Here is a 24,372-nt window from a genome sequence, read left to right on the forward strand (position 1 = left end):
TGAAGGCTGTACATTCTGCTTCATATCAATGTTTTTTCATTTATTTTCAAAGCCTCATTATTATAAGTTATTAAGCTGTGTTGAGGAACATGCCAGGCAGCTGACTACTATACCTTTAGCATTTTTTAAACATACAATTTACCTTTTCAATGTAATTTTTTCACTCATCCCTGTTAACTACCCTTGGCTGCATATTCTGTTCTTTTTTCTGAAGACACATATGTATGTATGTATACGTGTGTGTGTGTGTGTGTGTATGTATATATATATATATATATATATATATATATATATATATATATATATATATATATATATATATATATATATTTTCACATGCTGTGCACATCCCGCCATCTAGTGTTGGGCTCAGAGTGTTACAAGTTGTTTTTCTTCGAAGAAGTATTTTCGAGTCACAAGATCGAGGGACTACGCCCCTTTCAGCTCCATTGCGCATGGGCGTCGACTCCATCTTAGATTGTTTTCTTTCCGCCATCGGGTTCGGACGTGTTCCTCTTCGCTCCGTGTTTCAGTTCGGAAAGTTAGTTAAATCTCGGAACATTTGACGGTATTGTTTGCGTTCGGTATCGGGTTAGTTACAACAGATCGACACCGAATTTTGAAGAGCTCCGGTGGCCCTTCGGGGTTTTCGATTTCCCCTACGGGGCCTGGTTGGCCCGACCTCGTGCGTCTTCTAGGCTAATGGAACGGACCCCATTCCGATTCTGCCCCGAATGTCACAACAAGTATCCTTACACAGATCAGCATCTGGTCTGTAATTTGTGTTTGTCTCCCGAACACAAAGAGGATACCTGCGCGAGGCCTGTCGAGCGGTTCGGTCGAGGAAAACGCTAAGAGACCGAAGAGCAAGAAGGCTACAAATGGCGTCGGCAGGACAACTACAACACTTGGAAGAAGAGACCTTCTCCATCACGGATTCGGACTCGGACAAGGTCGATCCCGAACAGACGCCGAGAACCGTGAGTAAGACGTCACTGCACAAAACTCACGGAAAATTCACTAAAGCCCAGGGGACGCCACCGCCAACAGGCCATGGCTTAACCCGAAAATTAGGTGACCGACCATCGGCACCGAAAAAGGGCACGCATGTGTCGAAGTCATCCGACTCCGGTCGAGATACCGGCACAGAACAGACTCTACCTCGAGACACTGGGTCAGAGCAATCTCGACACAGAGGGCAGCACCGAAATGAGTCGGCATCGAGACATCGGAACACTGAAAGGCAAAAAAGTGTCTTCGGAGCCGAAAAAGACAGTCAAAAAGGTTTCGATAGCAAAACATCCGGCCTCGGAGCCGAAACCAAGTTCCTACACCGAGGAACAGGGCCTGTCCTCACAGATGCAAGGACACAGATTCGGACAGGAGCTAGAGGCAGGGGAGCCAGAGTACACTCAAAGGAGGCTCCACATTCAGAAGACACAGGAAAGATCAGTGCTCTCCCTCCAATACGAATTAAAAGATAACTTGCCTTCCAAGAGAAAGACAAGCAACCACAAGCAAAGGTGGCAAAACAAATAACTCCGCCACCATCACCACAACCATCACCGGTAGCTACTCCACCAATGATGCAGTCTCCAACTCATACAGGAATGAGTCAGGATGATCCTGACGCATGGGATCTTTATGATGCGCCTGTATCCGATAACAGTCCCGACTGTTATCCAACGAGACAGTCACCACCTGAGGACAGTACTGCCTACACACAGGTGGTGTCAAGAGCAGCTGCGTTTCACAATGTCACCCTGCACGCAGAACCAATAGAGGATGACTTTCTGTTTAATACACTTTCGAGCACACATAGCCAGTACCAGAGTCTCCCTATGTTACCGGGAATGCTGAAACACTCAAAACAAGTGTTTCAGGAGCCTGTGAAAGGCAGGGCCATTACTCCAAGGGTGGAGAAAAAGTACAAACCGACACCAACAGACCCTGTGTATATCACGCAGCAATTAACACCAGACTCAGTAGTGGTAGGGGCAGCTCGCAAAAGGGCGAACTCACACACCTCAGGAGATGCACCACCACCAGACAAGGAAAGTCGCAAGTTCGACGCAGCGGGGAAAAGGGTCGCGGCACAGGCAGCCAACCAATGGCGCATTGCCAACTCACATGCCTTGCTGGCTAGATATGATGGGGCTCATTGGGACGAAATGCAACATTTCATAGAACACCTACCCAAAGAGTTCCAAAAGAAAGCACAACAAGTGGTGGAAGAAGGCCAGAGTATCTCTAACAATCAGATACGGTCAGCAATGGATGCAGCAGACACAGCTGCTAGGACTGTAAATACAGCAGTCACCATACGGAGACACGCATGGCTACGCATCTCAGGATTCAAGCCGGAAATTCAACAAGCTGTGCTGAATATGCCTTTTAACGAACAACAGTTGTTTGGGCCGGAGGTGGACACTGCTATCGAAAAACTTAAAAGGGACACAGATACGGCCAAAGCCATTGGCGCACTCTACTTCTCACAGAGCAGAGGCACATTTCGTAAATCACAGTTTAGAGGGGGGTTTCAGGGACAGAGCACAGAACCCTCAACCTCACAAACAAGACCCACTTACCAGAGTCAATATCAGAGGGGAAGTTTTCGGGGGCAATACAGAGGGTGGACAATTCCCAAAAAATAGGGGGAAGTTCCGAGTCCCAAAACACCACAAAATGAACAGTGACTTCAACATCACAAATCCCCAACACATAACGCTAGTGGGGGGGAGACTAACCAATTTTTACAAAAACTGGGAGGAAATAACAACAGACACATGGGTCCTAGCCATTATCCAACATGGTTATTACATAGAATTTCTACAATTCCCTCCAAATGTCCAACCGAAAACACACTCCATGTCCAAACAACACATGGATCTGTTACAACTAGAGGTCCAAGCGTTGTTGCAAAAAGATGCAATAGAGCTAGTACCAATTCATCAGAAAGGAACAGGAGTTGACTCCCTGTACTTTCTCATACACAAAAAAGACAAAACTCTAAGGCCCATCTTAGATCTCAGAACATTAAACATCTACATCAAATCAGATCACTTTCACATGGTGACACTGCAAGACGTGATCCCATTGCTCAAACAACAAGACTACATGACAACACTAGACCTCAAGTGTTGCCATTCGGAATAACAATAGCGCCAAGAGTGTTTACAAAATGCCTGGCCGTAGTGGCAGCCCATATCAGAAGGCAGCAAATACATGTGTTCCCGTACCTAGACGATTGGTTAATCAAAACCAATGCACAAGAACGGTGTTCACAACACACAAAGTATGTCATAGAAACCCTTCACAAGCTAGGTTTCTCACTCCACTACAACAAATCACACCTACAGCCGTGTCCGATACAACAGTACTTAGGAGCAACAATCAACACAACAAAAGGGATTGCCACTCCAAGTCCACAAAGGGTACAGGCATTCCAAAACTTAATACAAGCCATGCACCCAAAACAAAAGTGCCAGGTAAAATTAGTAATGAAGTTACTAGGCATGATGTCCTCATGCATAGCCATTGTCCCAAGCGCAAGATTACGCATGCGGCCCTTACAGCAGTGCCTAGCATCACAATGGTCACAAGCACAGGGTCAACTTCAAGATCTAGTGTTGATAGACCGCCAAACATACACCTCGCTTCAATGATGAAACACTATAAACTTAAACATAGGCCGGCCTTTTCAAGACCCAGTGCCTCAATACGTAATCACAACAGATGCCTCCATGATAGGGTGGGGAGCACACCTCAACCAACACAGCATCCAAGGACAATGGTACACTCAGCAGAGACAGCTTCATATAAATCACTTAGAACTACTAGCAATATTTCTAGCGTTGAAAGCATTTCAACCTATAATAACCCACAAACACATTCTTGTCAAAACAGACAACATGACAACAATGTATTATCTGAACAAACAGGGAAGGGACACACTCGACACAGTTGTGTCTCTTAACACAAAAGATATGACATTGGGCAATTCACAACCACATTCGCCTAATAGCGCAGTTCCTACCAGGAATTCAAAACCAGTTAGCCGACAATATCTCTCTGGATCACCAACAGATCCACGAATGGGAAATTCATCCCCAAATATTAAAGAATTGCTTCCAAAGATGGGGAACACCGCAAATAGACTTATTTGCAACAAAAGAAAACGCAAAATGCCAAAACTTCCTCATCCAGGTACCCACAGGCTCACTCTCAAGGCAATGCGTTATGGATGAGTTGGTCAGGGATATTTGCATACGCTTTTCCCCCTCTCCCACTCCTTCCATATCTAGTAAACAAACTGAGTCAAAACAAACTCATACTAATAGCACCAACTTGGGCACGACAACCTTGGTACACAACACTACTAGACCTCTCAGTAGTGCCTCATATCAAACTGCCAAACAGACCAGATCTGTTAACTCAACACAAACAACAGATCAGACACCCAAATCCAGCATCGCTGAATCTAGCAATTTGGCTCCTGAAATCTTAGAATTCGGACACCTAGACCTTAGACAAGAATGTATGGAGGTCATAAAACAAGCTAGAACACCAACCACAAGACATTGCTACGCAAATAAGTGGAAAAGATTTGTTTATTACTGCCATAATAATCAAATTCAACCATTACACGCATCTGCTAAAAATATCTTAAGCTACCTACTTCACTTACAAAAATCCAAGTTAGCTTTTTCTTCCATAAAAATACATCTCACTGCAATTTTAGCATATCTGCAAATTACGCACTCAACTTTATTATTCAGAATCCCAGTCATAAAAGCATTTATGGAGGGTCTGAAAGAACCCACCACCACCACCTCAACATTGTATTAACACGACTCATGGGTCCACCTTTTGAACTCATGCACTCATGTGAGATACAATACTTAACATGGAAAGTAGCATTTCTAATAGCTATCACATCTCTCAGAAGAGTAAGTGAAATACAAGCCTTTACCATACAAGAACCCTTTATTCAAATACACAAGCATAAATTAGTTCTACGAACAAATCCAAAATTCTTACCTAAGGTCATATCACCGTTCCACTTAAATCAAACAGTGGAACTCCCAGTGTTCTTTCCAGAACCAGATTCTGTAGCTGAGAGAGCATTACATACATTAGACATCAAAAGGGCACTAATGTACAACATTGATAGAAAAAAACAAATCGGCAAAACAAAACAATTGTTTGTTGCTTTCCAAAAACCTCATACAGGGAATCCAATATCCAAACAAGGCATTGCCAGACGGATAGTTAAATGTATTCAAACCTGTTATATAAAAGCAAAAAGAGAACTGCCTATTACACCAAAGGCACACTTGACTAGAAAGAAAGGTGCTACCATGGCCTTTCTAGGAAACATACCAATGACGGAAATTTGTTAGGCAGCCACATGGTCTACGCCTCATACATTTACCAAGCATTACTTCGTGGATGTGTTAACAACACAGCAAGCCACAGTAGGACAAGCAGTATTACGGACTTTATTTCAAACAACTTCAACTCCTACAGGCTGAACCACCGCTTTTGGGGAGATAACTGCTTACTAGTCTATGCACAGCATGTGTATCTGCAGCTACACATGCCATCGAACGGAAAATGTCACTTACCCAGTGTACATCTGTTCGTGGCATGAGACACTGCAGATTCACATGCGCCCTCCCACCTCCCCGGGAGCCTGTAGCCGTTTTAAGTTGAGAAAAGGTCTTGAACATTTGTAAATTTGTAAATATATCACTTTTAACCATATTATGTACATACATTTTTACTCCATTGCATGGGCACTATTACTATTTACACAACTCCTACCTCACTCTCTGGGGGGGAAAACAATCTAAGATGGAGTCGACACCCATGCGCAATGGAGCCGAAAGGGGAGGAGTCCCTCGATCTCATGACTCGAAAAGACTTGTAACACTCCGAGCCCAACACTAGATGGCGGGATGTGCACAGCATGTGAATCTGCAGCGTCTCATGCCACGAACAGATGTACACTGGGTAAGTGTCATTTTCCATGTATGTATATGTATATATGTATGTATGTGTATATATATATATATATATATATATGTGTGTGTGTGTGTTTATATGCATATACATAAATACTAATAATAGTTTTGTTCTTAATATTTCCTTTCAGCCATTCAGGTGCAAAGTACCCTAATTGACAGATGGTTACTTCCTATTGAGTTGCTGATCTCAAAATGTATTTCCTTATCCTTAAGTTAGGTGATCTGTTGTGCAATTTTGTTTTACCCTAATAGAAGTGTGTCTGAGTGGCTGGCTGATCATATAAAGTTTCCATTAAAATTAAATCCCATGTGTCAAAGCTGAGTTTGCTTATAGTACTTTACCACATATACAGCTTGACATGTCCTGCCATTAGACACCGCAAATAATATAACAAGTCATTTACACTTTCACTTATTTCGTTTAGTGCCATAGTATAAGATTTTCTGATCAGGAGTTATAGCAACAAATGCACACATTGAGTAGGACAATTGTTGTAATTACTGTTTTTATCATCAAAACTAATTAAGCCGCCTGGGCATTATCAGAAGGTAATTCAGCCGAACTGCACCAGAATTGTAATGTGTTGTCCCTCTATATTTGTAGACTACCAGTTGATTTTCCTTTGAGTGTGGACAGACACCTCATTAAAGGAAGATTTAGGGAGGCAGCCAGCCACGTTTCTTGTAACATAAACGATTGTACTTGTATATTGTATGTATATAGAGCTTACTACCACTGACAAGGCGTTGCAGTGCTTTGCGGCGAGTAGCATGCTACTCCAGAGCACAAAATTAGACCTTAGTAGTTAGACGATTAGTCATTTTTTCATTCTTTTGTGCATTAGTTGTGTTAGGTGTGTGCTCTTGATTTATTGTGTGTTTAGTAGAATTGTGAGTATGGAGAGAATGAAGGGGATGAATTTGAAACAGAAGTAGTATATTATTATTATTATTATTATTTTTTGTAAGGAGGGGGCTGTCTGTTAGTTGGATGTCACTGATACCGAAAAGCGGGAGGAACTTTGAGATGGAAGTTTGGGGGGGTTCATAGAAAGGTTTGGGATAGATCAGAGAGAGGCGGTATTGGACAAAGGTTAAAAAGATTTTTTTTTTAATAACAAACTGGAATTAACGTATACATACACACATGCGCAGGACACTTGGTACGGTTGTAGTGGCTGGATGTAACCCCTCCATATAAGTACTGTACACAGAAGCAGTAAAATTTAATATGGTCTGATGTGCACCATTATCTTGTGGTGAAGTCTGCATTTTTTGTCATCCCATTTCCTAGATTTTTTGTAGCAGGCATAAACGTTTATATATGCACCTATATGTAGATAGCCGGGGCCATCATGACATTGTCTGGTATACGCTTCTCATGTGGTGTAGTATGCATGTACAATATACATTTTTCTACTCCTGTGACTGTATCTTCTTGTAATTGGAAGCATAATTAAAAATTCAATGACATATGTATAATAACTTCATTTACATACAGTGAGAAGCATAGTTGGTCATGTCCGGATATACTTTAGTAGTACACTGTTGTGTGAGTATAGTCAATGTAGGGAAGAGTCAGATTTTGACTAATCTTCTGAAGTGGAGATGGTTGTTTGGATCTTACTGTAGCTGGTTGCAAATTCCATAGTTTGCCTGCTTGAACAGAGAAAGTTATTCCACCCATGTTTTTTTCCGTGTATGTAGGAATGCTGAGGCTTGGAGCCATTCTCGAGCATATGTTCTTTTATTCTATGTATTTGGTGCTTTTCTTCTTGATAAAGAGCGGTCCTTTGCCGTGTATTGCTTTGTGTGTGATACAGAGCAATTTGAAGGTGGATATTCTGGCAACCGGTAGCCACTGTAGGGCCCTCAAGGCAGTGTAGATTTGTGCTTATGACTTTACATGTAGGAGGAGTCTAGTGGCAGCATTCTGTAGTCTTAGTTGACAGAGATGAGCTGCAATACAGACCATTTGTGTAATCCAGTTTAGATCCGATTAGCAAGATGGTAGCTTGCACCTTGAGAGGGAAACCTAGGTGCAGTAAGATGAGTTGAAGTGTTCTTATTGTGAGCAAAGCTATCCACTTGTGGATTAGTTGACAGTTTGGCTGCCATGGTAGTTCAGAGATTTTATCTCCTTAGACATTTTTGGGGGGTGGTCCTAGATCATGAGGCCAGGAGCAGAGAGAGTCATATGTTTCCAGGCGCCCCATGTGAGTTTCTGTTCTAGGGGCATTAAATTTGAAGTCTCTCCACGTTATCCATTTGTCAACGTGTGGAGACAGTTCAAGATTTGTGATGTTCCAATGTCTTTGGGTTTTCATGTTTCAGGAGTATCTGTGTGCCATCTGTATACTTATAGCAGAAGAAATCAAACCCATTGATCAGATCTGGTAAAGATTTTGTGTAGATGTTGGAAAGCATGGGTGAGATGTTTGAACCTTGAGGGACCTTATTCCTGTGAAGTATGGGTTTTGAAACCACTGCTTTTTTGCAGCATGTCTTTCTGCTCTGCCCTTCAGAACCTCAGACTATTCCATATTCTTTCCGTTAGGCCTCAGTGTATCACTAGCATCTGTCTGCTCTGTCCTTCAGAACTTGAAACAGTGCCGTGCTCTTCCCACTAGGTGCCATTACATCACCTGCATCTTTCTGCTGTCCTTTAGAACCTCAGACTATTCCATACACTTCCCACTAGGTGGCTCTGCCCTTCAGAACCTCACACAATGTTATTGTTCCCACTAAATGTCTGTGTGACACGCATGTGTAACTGCCCTGTCTGTATAGACCTCAGACAACACCATTACCGTTCTATTAGATATCAGAGCATTGTCTGTGTCTATCTGCACCCTAATTCACAACCTAACATAGTAGTGCTCACCGTCCTTTCATTAGGTGCCACTGCTCCTACCGGTGTATGTGCTCTGTCCTAGAGGTCTGCAGACAAAACTATACATTTCTCGCTCAGTGTTGCTGCAGCACATATGTCAACTCCAGACTGTTAAACCTCCGATAATGCCAACTGCCTTCTCGCTAGCTGTCACCCAGCACTTGTGACTGGCTGCTTCTCCTCGCTGCAAAACTTTACTCAGCAGATGGCTCTACAGCAACCGGTTTCGTGTTCTCCCACTTCAAGTACCTCTAAGACTGCCAGTAGGTGTCACTTGAAACACCGGAGTCTGTCTGCTCCTTCATCACTTCAGAAGGAGTCCACTAGGTGTTGCTCATGCACCTTCCTCTTTCTTGTTCCTCATCGAGGCTGTCTGAGTCTGGCTGACCTTGCCACCTGTCTAGTGCCAAATGTCTGTCCCTCTGTCATCAATCAGTGGAACTCTTAGCGGATCAAGGGACTTGTTATGGACCAGGGCAGGACTGCCGCCATAATCCTCTGAGATAGTTTCACTGTCTTTGATACCATGCCCCATTATATTCTTATATTATGACGAGATGATGCTGAAACTATACTAAGGCACTAGCATCTTCAGCTTAGTCACTAGCAGTAACTCTTCCCCAGTTCACATAAACAAAATGTAGCAAAGTGATTATACTGGAGAAATTAGCACACATTATCTTACAAGTATAATTGTAATTAAGGCCATATAATAATAATGTCTGTGCATAGTTTGTAATCTGTAGCCCCTTTGTAAGGTTGTGCCTTCAGGGAGAGGCCAGTTCCTAATTCCCACCTATTGCTAATTTTTCATAATCTCTAATCTCTAAAATCATCTGCTGCTGCATCATCTTTAGGTACTCATCATGCAGATTTCTTTCTTCTAAGAATCCAGTCGGGTCTCGGCTCCAACCACCAAAAGACTGTCCTACACCACCTAAACAGAGAATGGCAATACCAGTGTCTTAAGGATTTTGTAGGCCCTGGGCGTGATATGTTAGGGGCCCATGTTTGGAGGAGCTCCAAATTTTATTACCCATTCCCAGCTAATGCCCATTGAATATTTGCCTGAGGATCCTTACGTCATTCCATTTTGCTTGAAAAACGTTTATTGTAAGTGATCTTATCAGTCTTCCAGCATGCCCTTTTTTTTTTTAGTACAGCATCAACGACTAATAGATTTTCCTTTTCAGTAATATTTTCTTGTGACATTTTCAGACTCTGGCCTAGAGAAATCTACTGCCCACTCGCAATGACCAGTCAGATTTTAGCAGGTCGAGCTAAATTTAGAATCTACTGGCTTGTTCCAGCAGTTGACCAAGAACAGGTGTTCTGCTCACTCAGAAAGTGAAGGAGCAATACCATTTGTTTAAATCTTCTTTATCTTGTCACATTTGCTCTGTGTTCAGAGAAAGGGGTCCGAAGTCAGTTTACTTCTGACTGCAGAGTTCCAGGATGTTGTAAAGTGAACAGTCTGACCTGCTGCACACAAAATGTGAAATGAAAGGGTGTCTGACTTTCCTCACACAACATTTAAATAGCTAATAAGTCAACTTTTCTGTACTTCTGTGGGATTAAAACAATTTTAATAGGATGAAAATAAATCAGAACACTTTACTTGGTGATGTGCAAATGATAAATGTTTTATAAAACACAGTTTTCACAGATTATTTTCAACACACAATATAATTTTGTCAGTAGAGCTTTTAGTTTGTGGGAAAGTTATTGGCCAGTTCAATGGGAAATGTACTGCCTGCAAATGACAGTGTAGTACCGCATCATGCTTTAGTTTTGTATTTATTAAAAGTGAGTGTTTAAACTTGAACCAAGAAACACTCCTGCCCTGATGGCAGTGCTATAAGAAAAACAAGAGACAAGTCAGGGATCGTGTGTACCCTATATGTAGGCTAGATTCGTATTATACATGGAGCATATGTTTAGACTATTTAATCAAATGAGTTTTTTTTGTACAGCAGAGATGCTGAACTCATATTTAAAGGTGAGAATGAAGAACAAGGTGGCTCTGTAAAATAAAATATTTGCCTAGGATTACCAATTTGAGACTAGTTTACGAGCCAAGTACATATCAGGTGAGTAGATTATTCAAGTTACTCGACCTGCTTGTCTAGTACTATTTTTATGAATTTTTTTTTTTTTTTTTTTTTAGGCCTAAGTTTTTGGTAGCCCAGGTGATGGAAATTTTCCCAATTACCTTTTTGATTTAAGCTGCATGTTTCAATCAGTTGACAGGTACTGATCCACTCGTGTTAAGTAGTTTCACAAAGTAGCACTGACTTTTAGACAATGATAGAATTATTTCTCTAAATAAGAGTGAGTGCAAGAGTAACTCGGCATCCTCATTACCTGCACCATCCCTTTGAATGCTGCTCGATTTCACATCTCTAGATGGACTACCAAATTCTCATTCCCATGTTTGGTGCTTTGAAACCTCAAATTTTGTGGCTTGTCTGTAAATCGGAGTTACTGATAGTTTTGATGGCCACAGTGTATGGTTCATTGCCATGAAGTTCAGATGTTTTTATTTTATTTTATTTTTTTAAACATCGTTTAATTATCAAACTGCTTTTTTTCCTCAGTCTGTTCACCTTCAAATGGGGGATGAAAAAGATAACTGGAAAGTGAAAACGTTAGATGAGATTCTTCAAGAAAAGAAAAGAAGAAGGGAACAGGAAGAAAAGGGAGAGGTGAAGCACACGAAAAACGTAAGTACTACGCTCAGAAATAAATTCCTTGGTCTATATTGTACTGCAACTTTTTCAGGCTTCCAAATGTCTCATTTCATTATTTGATCAATTGACGATAGCAGACTTGCTTCCAATGTCTAAGATTTAGAGCCACAAGGATCTCGCAGAAAATAAGCAGCGCCCTTAACACAGCTGTCCTATGTGTACGCAATATAAGCCTGGCACATTTCAAAGCATGTGGTCATACAAATAATATGTTATTTTAACATGTAAAAGTGACCTCATGAAGACATTGAGTTTCTAGCCAGGAAATACAAAAGGTGTAACATGTAGGATTGTCAGAAGTAAGGAAGCACTGTAAACATTCTTATTCCAGAGACTGCTGTTTTGCTGAAAAAACCTACATTTTCAGAGTAGTTTAAGGATGCACCCAAGTAGAACTTGTACCCACAATATAATTGGTCACACTTGACAGAGCTAGTAGACTGGGAGTTCTCTCTGATCTGCCACAGTAAATGATTCTGACAATTGTCTTGCAAGCCAAAACCTGATGGCTGAATAACCGAGTACCTTTAAAACATCACAGGTGTGTTCACTTGTGCCACGTACAACATTATTTCTTTGGTCATCATTCCTGACTCTGGTACAAAAGAAAATAAAGTTGACTAGGAATTTTCTTGTTTCATTTGAATATGTGGTGGTTTTTCTGACACTCCAAAATAGAATGTTTTATTTTCTCTGAATGTCTTATGGTTCAGAATCTTTGTTCTGCTGAACCGTCTGTGTTGGGTAAACCAAATAAATAGCAACTATGACCATTTGTGCTTGTTTATGTCACCTTTCCTGTTAAGGTGTTCGCATAGGTCTCTGTGGAGTGCATAGGTGCCCTTAAATTCTATTTTCTAGATCTTACCTCTGTACCATTCAATCCCTTACATAGCTGAACTTTTTTTATTAGCCTGTGCTTAATGTATTATTTTATTTTTAAAGCACTTCATGCCCTTTTTTACAGGGCCTCTGGGCACTACACAGACACTGTCCTCTGTTTCTGGAGGACTGGACTCTCCTCTAAGGAGGGGAAGGGAACCGGTACGGGGAACAGGCAGTCAGATGATGCTTACTCCCATCCCCACTAAAGACGATAACGAAAATCAAACCCTGAAGAAAGTTTACCTTCCCTCTGAAAAAGTAGGTTTGGACTAAAGTAATTTTGTAAACAATAAAATAACTAATATGGAATACTGTGAATAAGGTTTTGGCTGCCATCTTTGGGTGTGTGCTGGGTTTCTGTGTTTTCTATTTTATTAGGCCTTGAAGTTCCACATTTAGTTTAGTTGCAACTCATTTATTGGTTTAGTGTACTAGATTTGGTCAAGAGAAGATTGCTGTGTGAACAGAGTATGGTTCATTATGGAAAAAATGTTTGACCGTTCCTAGTACTGTCTTGATGATAACTGAATGTTCACTACAGCAATGTTGTTTATCAAACTTCTTGGTAAAAATGCTTTCATCTGTGTATCTCGCTAACATCTTTTTCAGGACATAATGGAAGTGTTTTGCTCCATGGTCAAGCAGTTCTACCCGGTAGAAAATTTATTTCATAACGATTCGTGTACTGACTTAGTTTCAGTGGTCTTTGACTAACTACAGACTTCCCAACTCATCTGTCATGCAATGTTAGCTCTTCACACTGTGACTCGGTGAAGAGCCGATATCAGACGTGAGCACCAAGTGAAGTGGAAATCCATAGTCCTAGGGGTTCGAGCTTGTGTGTGTTGCCTCAACACTTAGGAAATCATCACACATTTCAGTCCCTCCCCAGGACAGTTATATTAGGCAGCTTCAGGTGCCTTATGTGCTTTCACTGTGGGTAGGAGTGTCAAGCCCTTCTATAGGTTTCTCCCCGTGTACTGTTCCTCTCACAGTGGTGGCACCATCTCCATCCCTGACCTTAAATTATTTTGAATGGCAGAGACGATTACGTGTGTTGACATATTTAAAAAACAATCCATATGAATGATTATTGCTGCCAAAATTATTATGCAACAGGAACATAATGTGATTTGGCTTGCTGACTTATGCATTTCAGTCTGATGATCGGGATTCAAAAAGAGATTCTCTGGAAGAGGGTGAGCTGAGAGATCACAAAATGGAAATCACAATCCGGAATTCACCATATAGAAGAGAAGATTCCCTAGAAGACAGGTAGGACATGGAAGAAAATTCTACAAGGACATTTTCTTTCCTTTTATGGGACGTATTAGGTTGCATTATGGTGGTTACGTATTCTACCCTTTCCTAAGTGTTAATGTCATGTTACATCAAAGAATATCTGCATAGAATATCTGGCGCAATAAAGAGGGAACAGAAGATTTTAAAGGTGAGAAGAAATTGTCCTTTGTGTGGTCACATATCTGTAGATAGTTTCAGATGTTGTCAATGTTTTCTCAAACATTAGGAGTTGTTTAGTTATTTACAAAGTCATCACAGTTGTGACTTTCCTAAAAGTTACGCATGCTGTCGGTGTTCACCCTACTTTTGAGGCTGTCCTGAAGATTTGATCCATGTACCTGTATTTTTACTTGGCTCTTTGTTATCCTATCGGGACTTGTCTTTGTATTTCGTTTTCTTGGTTAAAATCTTACATCATACATGTTTGTAGCACAATGTATTTATTTGTGTAGGTTCCATTGCTTATACCAAGTGAAGTGTCTTGAGGGGCTGGTCTAATGTGTTGTAGTTTACTACAATCTGATCTTGGCTTGTCAGGCTCTGGAGTTGCCTAACCTTGCTGTGCAAACCTTTCCACCCCCCATTAGAAGCCCTCAGCTGTGCTCCGCTTGTTCATCGTACACAGACAGTTTATTCCCTAGACACAGTTTTACACTTTGGTTTCCTCTGCAGATGCTAAAGACATGCTTAGTCCGAATGACTAACAAAGTTTCAGCATATTTTTCTGAATATGTCCACCTAGCTCCTGACTTCAGCACTCTTGAGCTGTATTAATATTCAAAAAGAATTCAAGCTTTGGTGTCCACCTCATCTTACAGACATTGTAAAATCATTTTAGGGCTAAGGCTGGTAAATAGGCCTAAACGTTTTGGCAGATCAACTAAAGAACCAGAAAAGGAAATGGGTGCAAATACACATCCTCGTCTAAGGCCATTATTAATGTCTTTTCTCCTTGTGAGAGATGTAGGAAGTTGGCTCTGTATGCACTATTTCAAAGTAAGGAATAGTATGCACAGAGTCCAAGGGTTCCCCTTAGAGGTAAGATAGTGGCAAAAAGAGATAATACCAATGCTCTATTTTGTGGTAGTGTGGTCGAGCAGTAGGCTTATCAAAGGAGTAGTGTTAAGCATTTGTTGTACATACACACAGGCAATAAATGAGGAACACACACTCAAACAATTCCAGGCCAGTAGGTTTTTGTTATAGAAAAATATATTTTCTTAGTTTATTTTAAGAACCACAGGTTCAAATTCTACATGTAATATCTCATTTGAAAGGTATTGCAGGTAAGTACTTTAGGAACTTTGAATAATTACAGTAGCATATATACTTTTCACATAAAACACAAATTGCTGTTTTAAAAGTGGACACTTAGTGCAACTTTCACAGTTCCTGGGGGAGGTAAAGTATTGTTGGGTTTTGCAGGTAAGTAAACCACCTACGGGGTTAAGATTGGGGTCCAAGGTAGCCCAACGTTGGGGGTTCAGAGCAACCCCAAAGTCACCACACCAGCAGCTCCGGGCCGGTCAGGTGCAGAGTTCAAAGTGGTGCCCAAAACGCATAGGCTTCAATGGAGAGAAGGGGGTGCCCCGGTTCCGGTCTGCCAGCAGGTAAGTACCCGCGTCTTCGGAGGGCAGACCAGGGGGGTTTTGTAGGGCACCGGGGGACACACAAGTCAATACAGAAAGTACACCCTCAGCAGCACGGGGGCGGTCGGGGGCAGTGTGCAAACACGCGGCGGGTTTCCAATGGGAGACCAAGGGGTCTCTTCAGCGGTGCAGGCAGGCAAGGGGGGGGCTCCTCGGGGTAGCCACCACCTGGGCAAGGGAGAGGGCCTCCTGGGGGGTCACTCCTGCACTGGAGTTCCGTTCCTTCAGGTGCTGGGGGCTGCGGGTGCAGGGTCTTTTCCAGCCGTCGGGATTTTAGAGTCAGGCAGTCGCGGTCAGGGGGAGCCTTGGGATTCCCTCTGCAGGCGTCGCTGTGGGGGGTCAGGGGGGACAACTTAGGTTACTCACGGTCTTGGAGTTGCCGGAGGGTCCTCCCTGAGGTGTTGGTTCTCCACCAGTCGAGTCGGGGTCGCCGGGTGCAGTGTTGCAAGTCTCACGCTTCTTGCGGGGAGTTGCAGGGGTCTTTAAATCTGCTCCTCTGAAACAAAGTTGCAGTCTTTTTGGAACAGGGCCGCTGTCCTCGGGAGTTTCTAGTCTTTCTTGAAGCAGGGCAGTCCTCTGAGGATTCAGAGGTCGCTGGTCCTGGGAAAAGCGTCGCTGGAGCAGGTTTCTTTAGAAGGCAGGAGACAGGCCGGTAGGACTGGGGCCAAAGCAGTTGGTGTCTTCTTTCTTCTTCTGCAGGGGTTTTCAGCTCAGCAGTCCTCTTCTTGTAAGTTGCAGGAATCTAAATTCTTAGGTTCAGGGGAGCCCTTAAATACTAAATTTAAGGGCATGTTTAGGTCTGGGGGGTTAGTAGCCAATGGCTACTAGCCCTGAGGGTGGGTACACCCTCTTTGTGCCTCCTCCCTGAGGGGAGGGGGGCACATCCCTAATCCTATTGGGGGAATCCTCCTTCTACAAGATGGAGGATTTCTAAAAGTCAGAGTCACCTCAGCTCAGGACACCTTAGGGGCTGTCCTGACTGGCCAGTGACTCCTCCTTGTTTTTCTCATTATGTCTCCTGGACGTGCCGCCAAAAGTGGGGGCTGTGTCCAGGGGGCGGGGCATCTCCACTAGCTGGAGTGCCATGGGGCATTGTAACAGGAAGCTTGAGCCTTTGAAGCTCACTGCTAGGTGTTACAGTTCCTGCAGGGGGGAGGTGTGAAGCACCTCCACCCAGAGCAGGCTTTGTTTCTGTCCTCAGAGAGCACAAAGGCTCTCACCGCATGGGGTCAGAAACTAGTCTCTCAGCAGCAGGCTGGCACAGACCAGTCAGTCCTGCACTGAACAATTGGGTAAAATACAGGGGGTATCTATAAGATGCCCTCTGTGTGCATTGTTTAATAAATCCAACACTGGCATCAGTGTGGGTTTATTATTCTGAGAAGTTTGATACTAAACTTCCCAGTATTCAGTGTAGCCGTTATGGAGCTGTGGAGTTTGTTTTTGACAGACTCCCAGACCATGTACTCTTATGGCTACCCTGCACTTACAGTGTCTAAGGTTTTGCTTAGACACTGTAGGGGCATAGTGCTCATGCACCTATGCCCTCACCTGTGGTATAGTGCACCCTGCCTTAGGGCTGTAAGGCCTGTTAGAGGGGTGACTTACCTATTCCATAGGCAGTGTGAGGTTGGCATGGCACCCTGAGGGGAGTGCCATGTCGACTTAGTAATTTTCTCCCCACCAGCACACACAAGCTGGCAAGCAGTGTGTCTGTGCTGAGTGAGGGTTCCCTAGGGTGGCATAAGACATGCTGCAGCCCTTAGAGACCTTCCCTGGCATCAGGGCCCTTGGTACCAGGGGTACCAGTTACAAGGGGCTTACCTGGGTGCCAGGGTTGTGCCAATTGTGGAGACAATGGTACATTTTAGGTGAAAAAACACTGGTGCTGGGGCCTGGTTAGCAGGGTCCCAGCACACTTCTCAGCCAAGTCAGCATCAGTATCAAACAAAAAGTGGGGGGTAACTGCAACAGGAAGCCATTTCTTTACAAGAGACCAGTAATATCTAATTTCACGTGGGCCCATTTATCTCTGTGCAAAACTTGTATGATTAAGAGCAGGCTGTGTAGGATATCAGTTGTTTTAGGCTTCCTTTAACAACGTCCGATCAACAGAATCAAATGTGGAGCGGAAATCAAAAAAGCAGGAATATAACCCTCTGCATTGCTTTTTATTTATGGATTTTAATAGCTCTGGTTCATGGACTAAAGCAGTGATCTTCTGTTGAGTGCCCCTAAAACTACTGTGCTTTATAGGGATCATCACGTGTTTCTGTCCATTCTTTCAATTTCCTCAAGAGAGGTTTGGAGAACACTTGCCCGCTGACATCCAACAAGTGTATTTGCCTGTAGCTACCAGGAGAGGCAGTATCACTTTTTTTTGTATTTGGATTTAATCACTGCTCCCTTTCAACTATCTGGAAAGCTTCCCGCTGATAACATGTTTTGGTATAGAGGATGAAAAAAGCTGGACCACTAATCTGTATTTGTTTTTATTATTATTATCAGAAGGTTGTCTGTGTGGCTGTTCTTGTGAGCTTAAATACCTCAATTGTCTTCTTGATTATTCCTAGGGAAAACTGCCACTTTATTACCATATTTATATGAAAGTTAGCCGGTTGCTGGGTCTTTAATATACATTTCTTCTAGTTATTAGACCCATGCCTTCGTTCCTACCAAGCATTTTAATTTCCACTCATTCTTCCCTAGGCCATATTTTACCTGTCCCAGAGTTGTTGTTTTTTTTTTTTTAATGTTATTTGTTTATGTGGTTTCTAGCATGATCTTCCAGTTTTTTTTCATAGTGGGCCTATTTCTTGATTCCTATCAATCTTTTGAAATCTTTTCTTAGAACTCTTGGATGGTTATTCATTAGCACCTTGTATATCTTTCTAATTTCCTTATCCACCTTTTTAAATATCTACATTCACCATCAAACCAGATGTTCCTTGTTTGTTTCTCAAACATATTTATGCCTGATGTCTTAGTAAATGCCTTCAGCTCAACCTTTAAACATTCTACTACTTCCTTAATTATGTCCTCATACCATGAGTTAAATTCTGAGGGTATTTGTTAGCTCTGATCTCCATATATTTATGCTGAAGTATCTTCAGTCGGTTTAGATGCTTCTCTGAAATCCTTGTACGTAAATGTTTCAGGTAGCAAATTTTCAGGGGAGCACTTGATTCCTCTTGAAATCAATACCTGATTTAACTGTTGCGCTTAGTGGATAGTCGTCATTCCCTTCAATTTGCAATACATCAAACTTCTCAGTGTGGTTAAAGGTCCATGCTTGGACAAACTCATAGTATTGGGCGGTTCTGGTTTCCATAAAGGAAAGTTTTCTTTGCCAGGGTATCCGCTGGTACACGTCTATTAAGACTAACAAAGTTGTTTGCAAGAAAGTCTAACAAGGATATATCTCTCTATGTTAAAACATTTACCAGGAAGCTATCAAAGTTTATGTTCGATATGGACAGCAGTTTGTCATATCTTTGATCAATCATACACGTGATTCATTTGTGATTAAAGTCACCCAACAATACAAGCAAATATTGCGGATGCATTGAACACATTTTAACCAGGTCCTTCCTAAACAATTCCATATCCCCTCATAGACAGATGGACTCTTTATTTGTAGGTGGATATTAAGAATAATAATACAGTATAAACCCTTGTAAAGAAATGGCTCCCTGTTGCAGTTACCCCCCACTTTTTGCCTGATACTGATGCTGACTTGACTGAGAAGAGTGCTGGGACCCTGCTAACCAGGCCCCAGCACCAGTGTTCCTTCACCTAAGATGTACCATTGTATCCACAATTGGCACACCCTGGCATTCAGATAAGTCCCTTGTAACTGGTACTTCTAGTACCAAGGGCCCTGATGCCAAGGAAGGTCTCTAAGGGCTGCAGCATGTCTTATGCCACCCTAGAGACCCCTCACTCAGCACAGACACACTGCTTACAAGCCTGTGTGTGCTAGTGAGAACAAAATGAGTAAGTCGACATGGCACTCCCCTCAGGGTGCCATGCCAGCCTCTCACTGCCTATGCAGTATAGGTAAGACACCCCTCTAGCAGGCCTTACAGCCCTAAGGCAGGGTGCACTATACCATAGGTGAGGGTACCAGTGCATGAGCACTGTGCCCCTACAGTGTCTAAACAAAACCTTAGACATTGTAAGTGCAGGGTAGCCATAAGAGTATATGGTCTGGGAGTCTGTTTTACACAAACTCCACAGCACCATAATGGCTACACTGAAAACTGGGAAGTTTGGTATCAAACTTCTCAGCACAATAAATGCACACTGATGCCAGTGTACATTTTATTGCAAAACACACCCCAGAGGGCACCTTAGAGGTGCCCCCTGAAACTTAACCGACTGTCTGTGTAGGCTGACTAGTTCCAGCAGCCTGCCACACCAGAGACATGTTGCTGGCCCCATGGGGAGAGTGCCTTTGTCACTCTGAGGCCAGTAACAAAGCCTGCACTGGGTGGAGATGCTAACACCTCCCCCAGGCAGGAATTGTCACACCTGGCGGTGAGCCTCAAAGGCTCACCTCCTTTGTGCCAACCCAGCAGGACACTCCAGCTAGTGGAGTTGCCCGCCCCCTCCGGCCAGGCCCCACTTTTGGGCGGCAAGGCCGGAGAAAATAATGAGAAAAACAAGGAGGAGTCACTGGCCAGTCAGGACAGCCCCTAAGGTGTCCTGAGCTGAAGTGACTCTGACTTTTAGAAATCCTCCATCTTGCAGATGGAGGATTCCCCCAATAGGGTTAGGATTGTGACCCCCTCCCCTTGGGAGGAGGCACAAAGAGGGTGTACCCACCCTCAGGGCTAGTAGCCATTGGCTACTAACCCCCCAGACCTAAACACGCCCTTAAATTTAGTATTTAAGGGCTCTCCCTGAACCTAGAAATTAGATTCCTGCAACTATAAGAAGAAGGACTGCCTAGCTGAAAATCCCTGCAGCGGAAGACCAGAAGACGACAACTGCCTTGGCTCCAGAAACTCACCGGCCTGTCTCCTGCCTTCCAAAGATCCTGCTCCAGCGACGCCTTCCAAAGGGACCAGCGACCTCGACATCCTCTGAGGACTGCCCCTGCTTCGAAAAGACAAGAAACTCCCGAGGACAGCGGACCTGCTCCAAGAAAAGCTGCAACTTTGTTTCCAGCAGCTTTAAAGAACCCTGCAAGCTCCCCGCAAGAAGCGTGAGACTTGCAACACTGCACCCGGCGACCCCGACTCGGCTGGTGGAGATCCGACGCCTCAGGAGGGACCCCAGGACTACTCTGATACTGTGAGTACCAAAACCTGTCCCCCCTGAGCCCCCACAGCGCCGCCTGCAGAGGGAATCCCGAGGCTTCCCCTGACCGCGACTCCTTGAACCTAAAGTCCCGACGCCTGGGAGAGACCCGGCACCCGCAGCCCCCAGGACCCGAAGGACCGGACTTTCACTGGAGAAGTGACCCCCAGGAGTCCCTCTCCCTTACCCAAGTGGAGGTTTCCCCGAGGAATCCCCCCCTTGCCTGCCTGCAGCGCTGAAGAGATCCCGAGATCTCTCATAGACTAACATTGCAAACCCGACGCCTGTTCCTACACTGCACCCGGCCGCCCCCGCGCTGCTGAGGGTGAAATTTCTGTGTGGACTTGTGTCCCCCCCGGTGCCCTACAAAACCCCCCTGGTCTGCCCTCCGAAGACGCGGGTACTTACCTGCAAGCAGACCGGAACCGGGGCACCCCCTTCTCTCCATTCTAGCCTATGTGTTTTGGGCACCACTTTGAACTCTGCACCTGACCGGCCCTGAGCTGCTGGTGTGGTGACTTTGGGGTTGCTCTGAACCCCCAACGGTGGGCTACCTTGGACCAAGAACTAAGCCCTGTAAGTGTCTTACTTACCTGGTTAACCTAACAAATACTTACCTCCCCTAGGAACTGTGAAAATTGCACTAAGTATCCACTTTTAAAACAGCTATTTGCGAATAACTTGAAAAGTATACATGCAATTTTGATGATTTGAAGTTCCTAAAGTACTTACCTGCAATACCTTTCGAATGAGATATTACATGTAGAATTTGAACCTGTGGTTCCTAAAATAAACTAAGAAAAGATATTTTTCTATATAAAAACCTATTGGCTGGATTTGTCTCTGAGTGTGTGTACCTCATTTATTGTCTATGTGTATGTACAACAAATGCTTAACACTACTCCTTGGATAAGCCTACTGCTCGACCACACTACCACAAAATAGAGCATTAGTATTATCTCTTTTTACCACTATTTTACCTCTAAGGGGAACCCTTGGACTCTGTGCATGCTATTCCTTACTTTGAAATAGCACATACAGAGCCAACTTCCTACAACCCTGATTCTACATTAGAGTTTTATTCTGCATGCTTAGCACCATGTTACTTCTAGTGTTGATTTCCCATATCCTCAATGTGATTTTTGTAGATTTTAGTGTTAGCATATTCCCTGAAGGGTTATTAAAGGCACTGTGTGATACCAATATCTTGGTTGGCTAGTGTTCTTTGGGTGTCTGAACCACATTCCTTTTCGTGCATCTCGCTTGTGGGACTCTGTTCTTTGCAGTAAAGCGATTGGAGCCCCCCATTACTTATAATTTATTGGCTTGCCTAGTGCTGTTCTTTACAGCCTCGTAATTCATGTCTGCAGGCTTTGATTTCCGTTCCTCTGTGGAGCAGGGACCAAGCACTGATTGATTCAACCTAATCAGTGCCTGTCCACCGCTCCTGATGTGATTGAGCAACTATTTTGTTATTTTTAACTTCTAGTGCCAAGTTTCCTTTTCTCACTTTGCCCTCGTGTTGTTTTGTCTTTGTTCGGGGGCGCTGTTCTCAGAAGTGTTCCTTGTGTGTAATTTCTGGACGGATGCTTTAACACATAATCGTGCAGTAAACCATAGTCCACTCCGTTCCGCCCCATTCAATACAGCCCACCCCATTTGGTCCAGCCCACCCCATTCAGTCTAATCCATCCCACATCATCCAATCCACTCCACTCCAATCTAAACCCATCACCCCATTCCGCTCCAACCCCCACCCCACTCCTTTCCACCTGTCTGCCCCACTCGAATCCAAAACTGCCACACTCTAATCCAAAACAATCTGCCCCTCTGTTAGACCTGACCGCCCTAAGGTGGTTTTCACCTAGCTTTTTTTTGCCTGCCTCCCTCCATTTGTAGGTTGAGTGAGCAAGCGTTTTTCAACCTGTAGTAAATATTGTGTAGGCTTTTACCCACGCCCATCTCATGCTCATCACTTTAACTCATATGTGGGCCTTCCTTTAAAAAATCCCTTGATGTCATTTGTAAATGCTTTGTTTGTCCCACCTTGGAGTGTTTTTGTTACCACCTTACAGACTGACCCTGTTACATGGATTCTTGCACGGTTGCTGATATACTTCAGTGCGGACGACTATCTTTTTTTTTCTTTTTCTCCCCCTTCTTTTGTCTCTCCCCTTAAGGCTGCATGGCGACCATGGCGATCACAGCGCGAACATAGCTCGAAATCCAATGGCGACATTGAAGCACTGGTCACTCTGTTGCCTAATCAGAGTCAAAACACAAATCCTCAAAGTGGCTGTCTAGACACAGCAGGAGAGCCGATACTACAATATTCACTGTACCCTGGGTAACTCGTCCCTTCATGTTTTGGAGGCCATTACCTTTAGAAAACAATGTTGCTCGTAACTCAGCCTGTGGGACAATGAGACCACCCCCAAAATGTTCACAACAACATGCTCTTTCTGTGTCTGCATCATCTCTGCGTCCCCTCACTAGGTTAGTGGGGACTACAAAATAATAACCCCTCACACCATTCATTATTTAAGCTCTCTCATGGCTGGAACTTTTGTTTCACAGCAGGGAGTACTTTGCGTTTTAACAGCCTTGTTTGTAATATTTCATCAGGCCTGATAGCTCAGCAGATGTGTAAGGTGCTACACCCTCTAGGGGCTAAATATATGGTTATGCTGCATTACTTTCTGCCATTTCCTTTTCATGTGGCTATGCCCTTTGGGGCTAACTATAACATTGCATGGTTTTTTTTTACGAATGCTATTTTCATTGTGGTGTCCTCTAGGGGCTGTTCTAAGCATTACAATCAACATATCAGCTTACTACAATATTTGCGGCACAGAATTTCGCCCCCATAATGGTTTTCAGGGCATTAATTTTACAAAATATTGTTGCTCATAACTCAGCCTGTGGTGCCCTCAGACATTGGGACCACCTTCCAAACCTTCACTGCGACGGGCTCTTTCTGTCTACATCATCTGGGTCCCCACACTAGGTTAGCGGTGACCCCAAAATAACGTCTCCCACCATAACAACCCCTCCCAGTGTCTTGTTAAGCGCTCTCATGGTTGTAACATTTGTTTTATAGCTGGGAATTATTTGTGTTTTAAATGACTTGTTTGTAACTTCATTGCATTAAGACTGCTGGCCCTAAAAATGTGTAATGTGCTCTTCCTTGTAGGGGCAGTGCGTTACTTTCTGACATTTTCTTTTCATGTGGTTATGCCCTCTAGGGGCTAACTATATGGTTACATGGTCATGTTTCTTACAAATGCTATTTTCAGTGTGATGTCCTCTAGGGGCTATTCTGAGCATTACAGTGTAATGCCAAAAGTTGTTTTTCTGGTAAAGGTTTGTAATTAGTTTACATAATAATTGTATAAGTTTTTTTTATTAATATCCTTACTGCAAATATAACCATGATTAAGGCCAAGTTAACATCCTTGTTACACTATAACTGTTTGAAAACTCTTGATTTGTTTGGATGAACCTTCTGGTTTATTTCTCTCGTCACTCCTCCATGGCTGTCTTGTGCCTTTTTTTTGTTG

General features: G+C 43.4%; 1 protein-coding gene across 11 annotated transcripts in view; it reads left to right on the forward strand.

The window, feature by feature from the left end:
* Nucleotides 1-24,372, forward strand: part of LOC138301017 (cyclin-dependent kinase 11B-like) — a 634,168-nt gene that overhangs the window by 41,537 nt on the left and 568,259 nt on the right. For 7 of the 11 annotated variants that reach the window (XM_069241025.1, XM_069241026.1, XM_069241031.1 and 4 more), the window contains exons 2-3: nt 11,520-11,645; nt 13,717-13,832. In XM_069241025.1, the coding sequence (XP_069097126.1) occupies nt 11,535-11,645; nt 13,717-13,832 (227 nt within the window). In that variant the 5' untranslated portion in view covers nt 11,520-11,534. Of the gene's footprint in view, nt 1-11,519; nt 11,646-12,639; nt 12,816-13,716; nt 13,833-24,372 lie in introns of those variants that run through there. The other 4 variants (XM_069241036.1, XM_069241029.1, XM_069241033.1 and 1 more) reach the window with 1 other exon arrangement.

This window comes from Pleurodeles waltl, chromosome 6, assembly GCF_031143425.1.
Source record: "Pleurodeles waltl isolate 20211129_DDA chromosome 6, aPleWal1.hap1.20221129, whole genome shotgun sequence".
Classification (NCBI taxonomy): Eukaryota; Metazoa; Chordata; class Amphibia; order Caudata; family Salamandridae; genus Pleurodeles; species Pleurodeles waltl.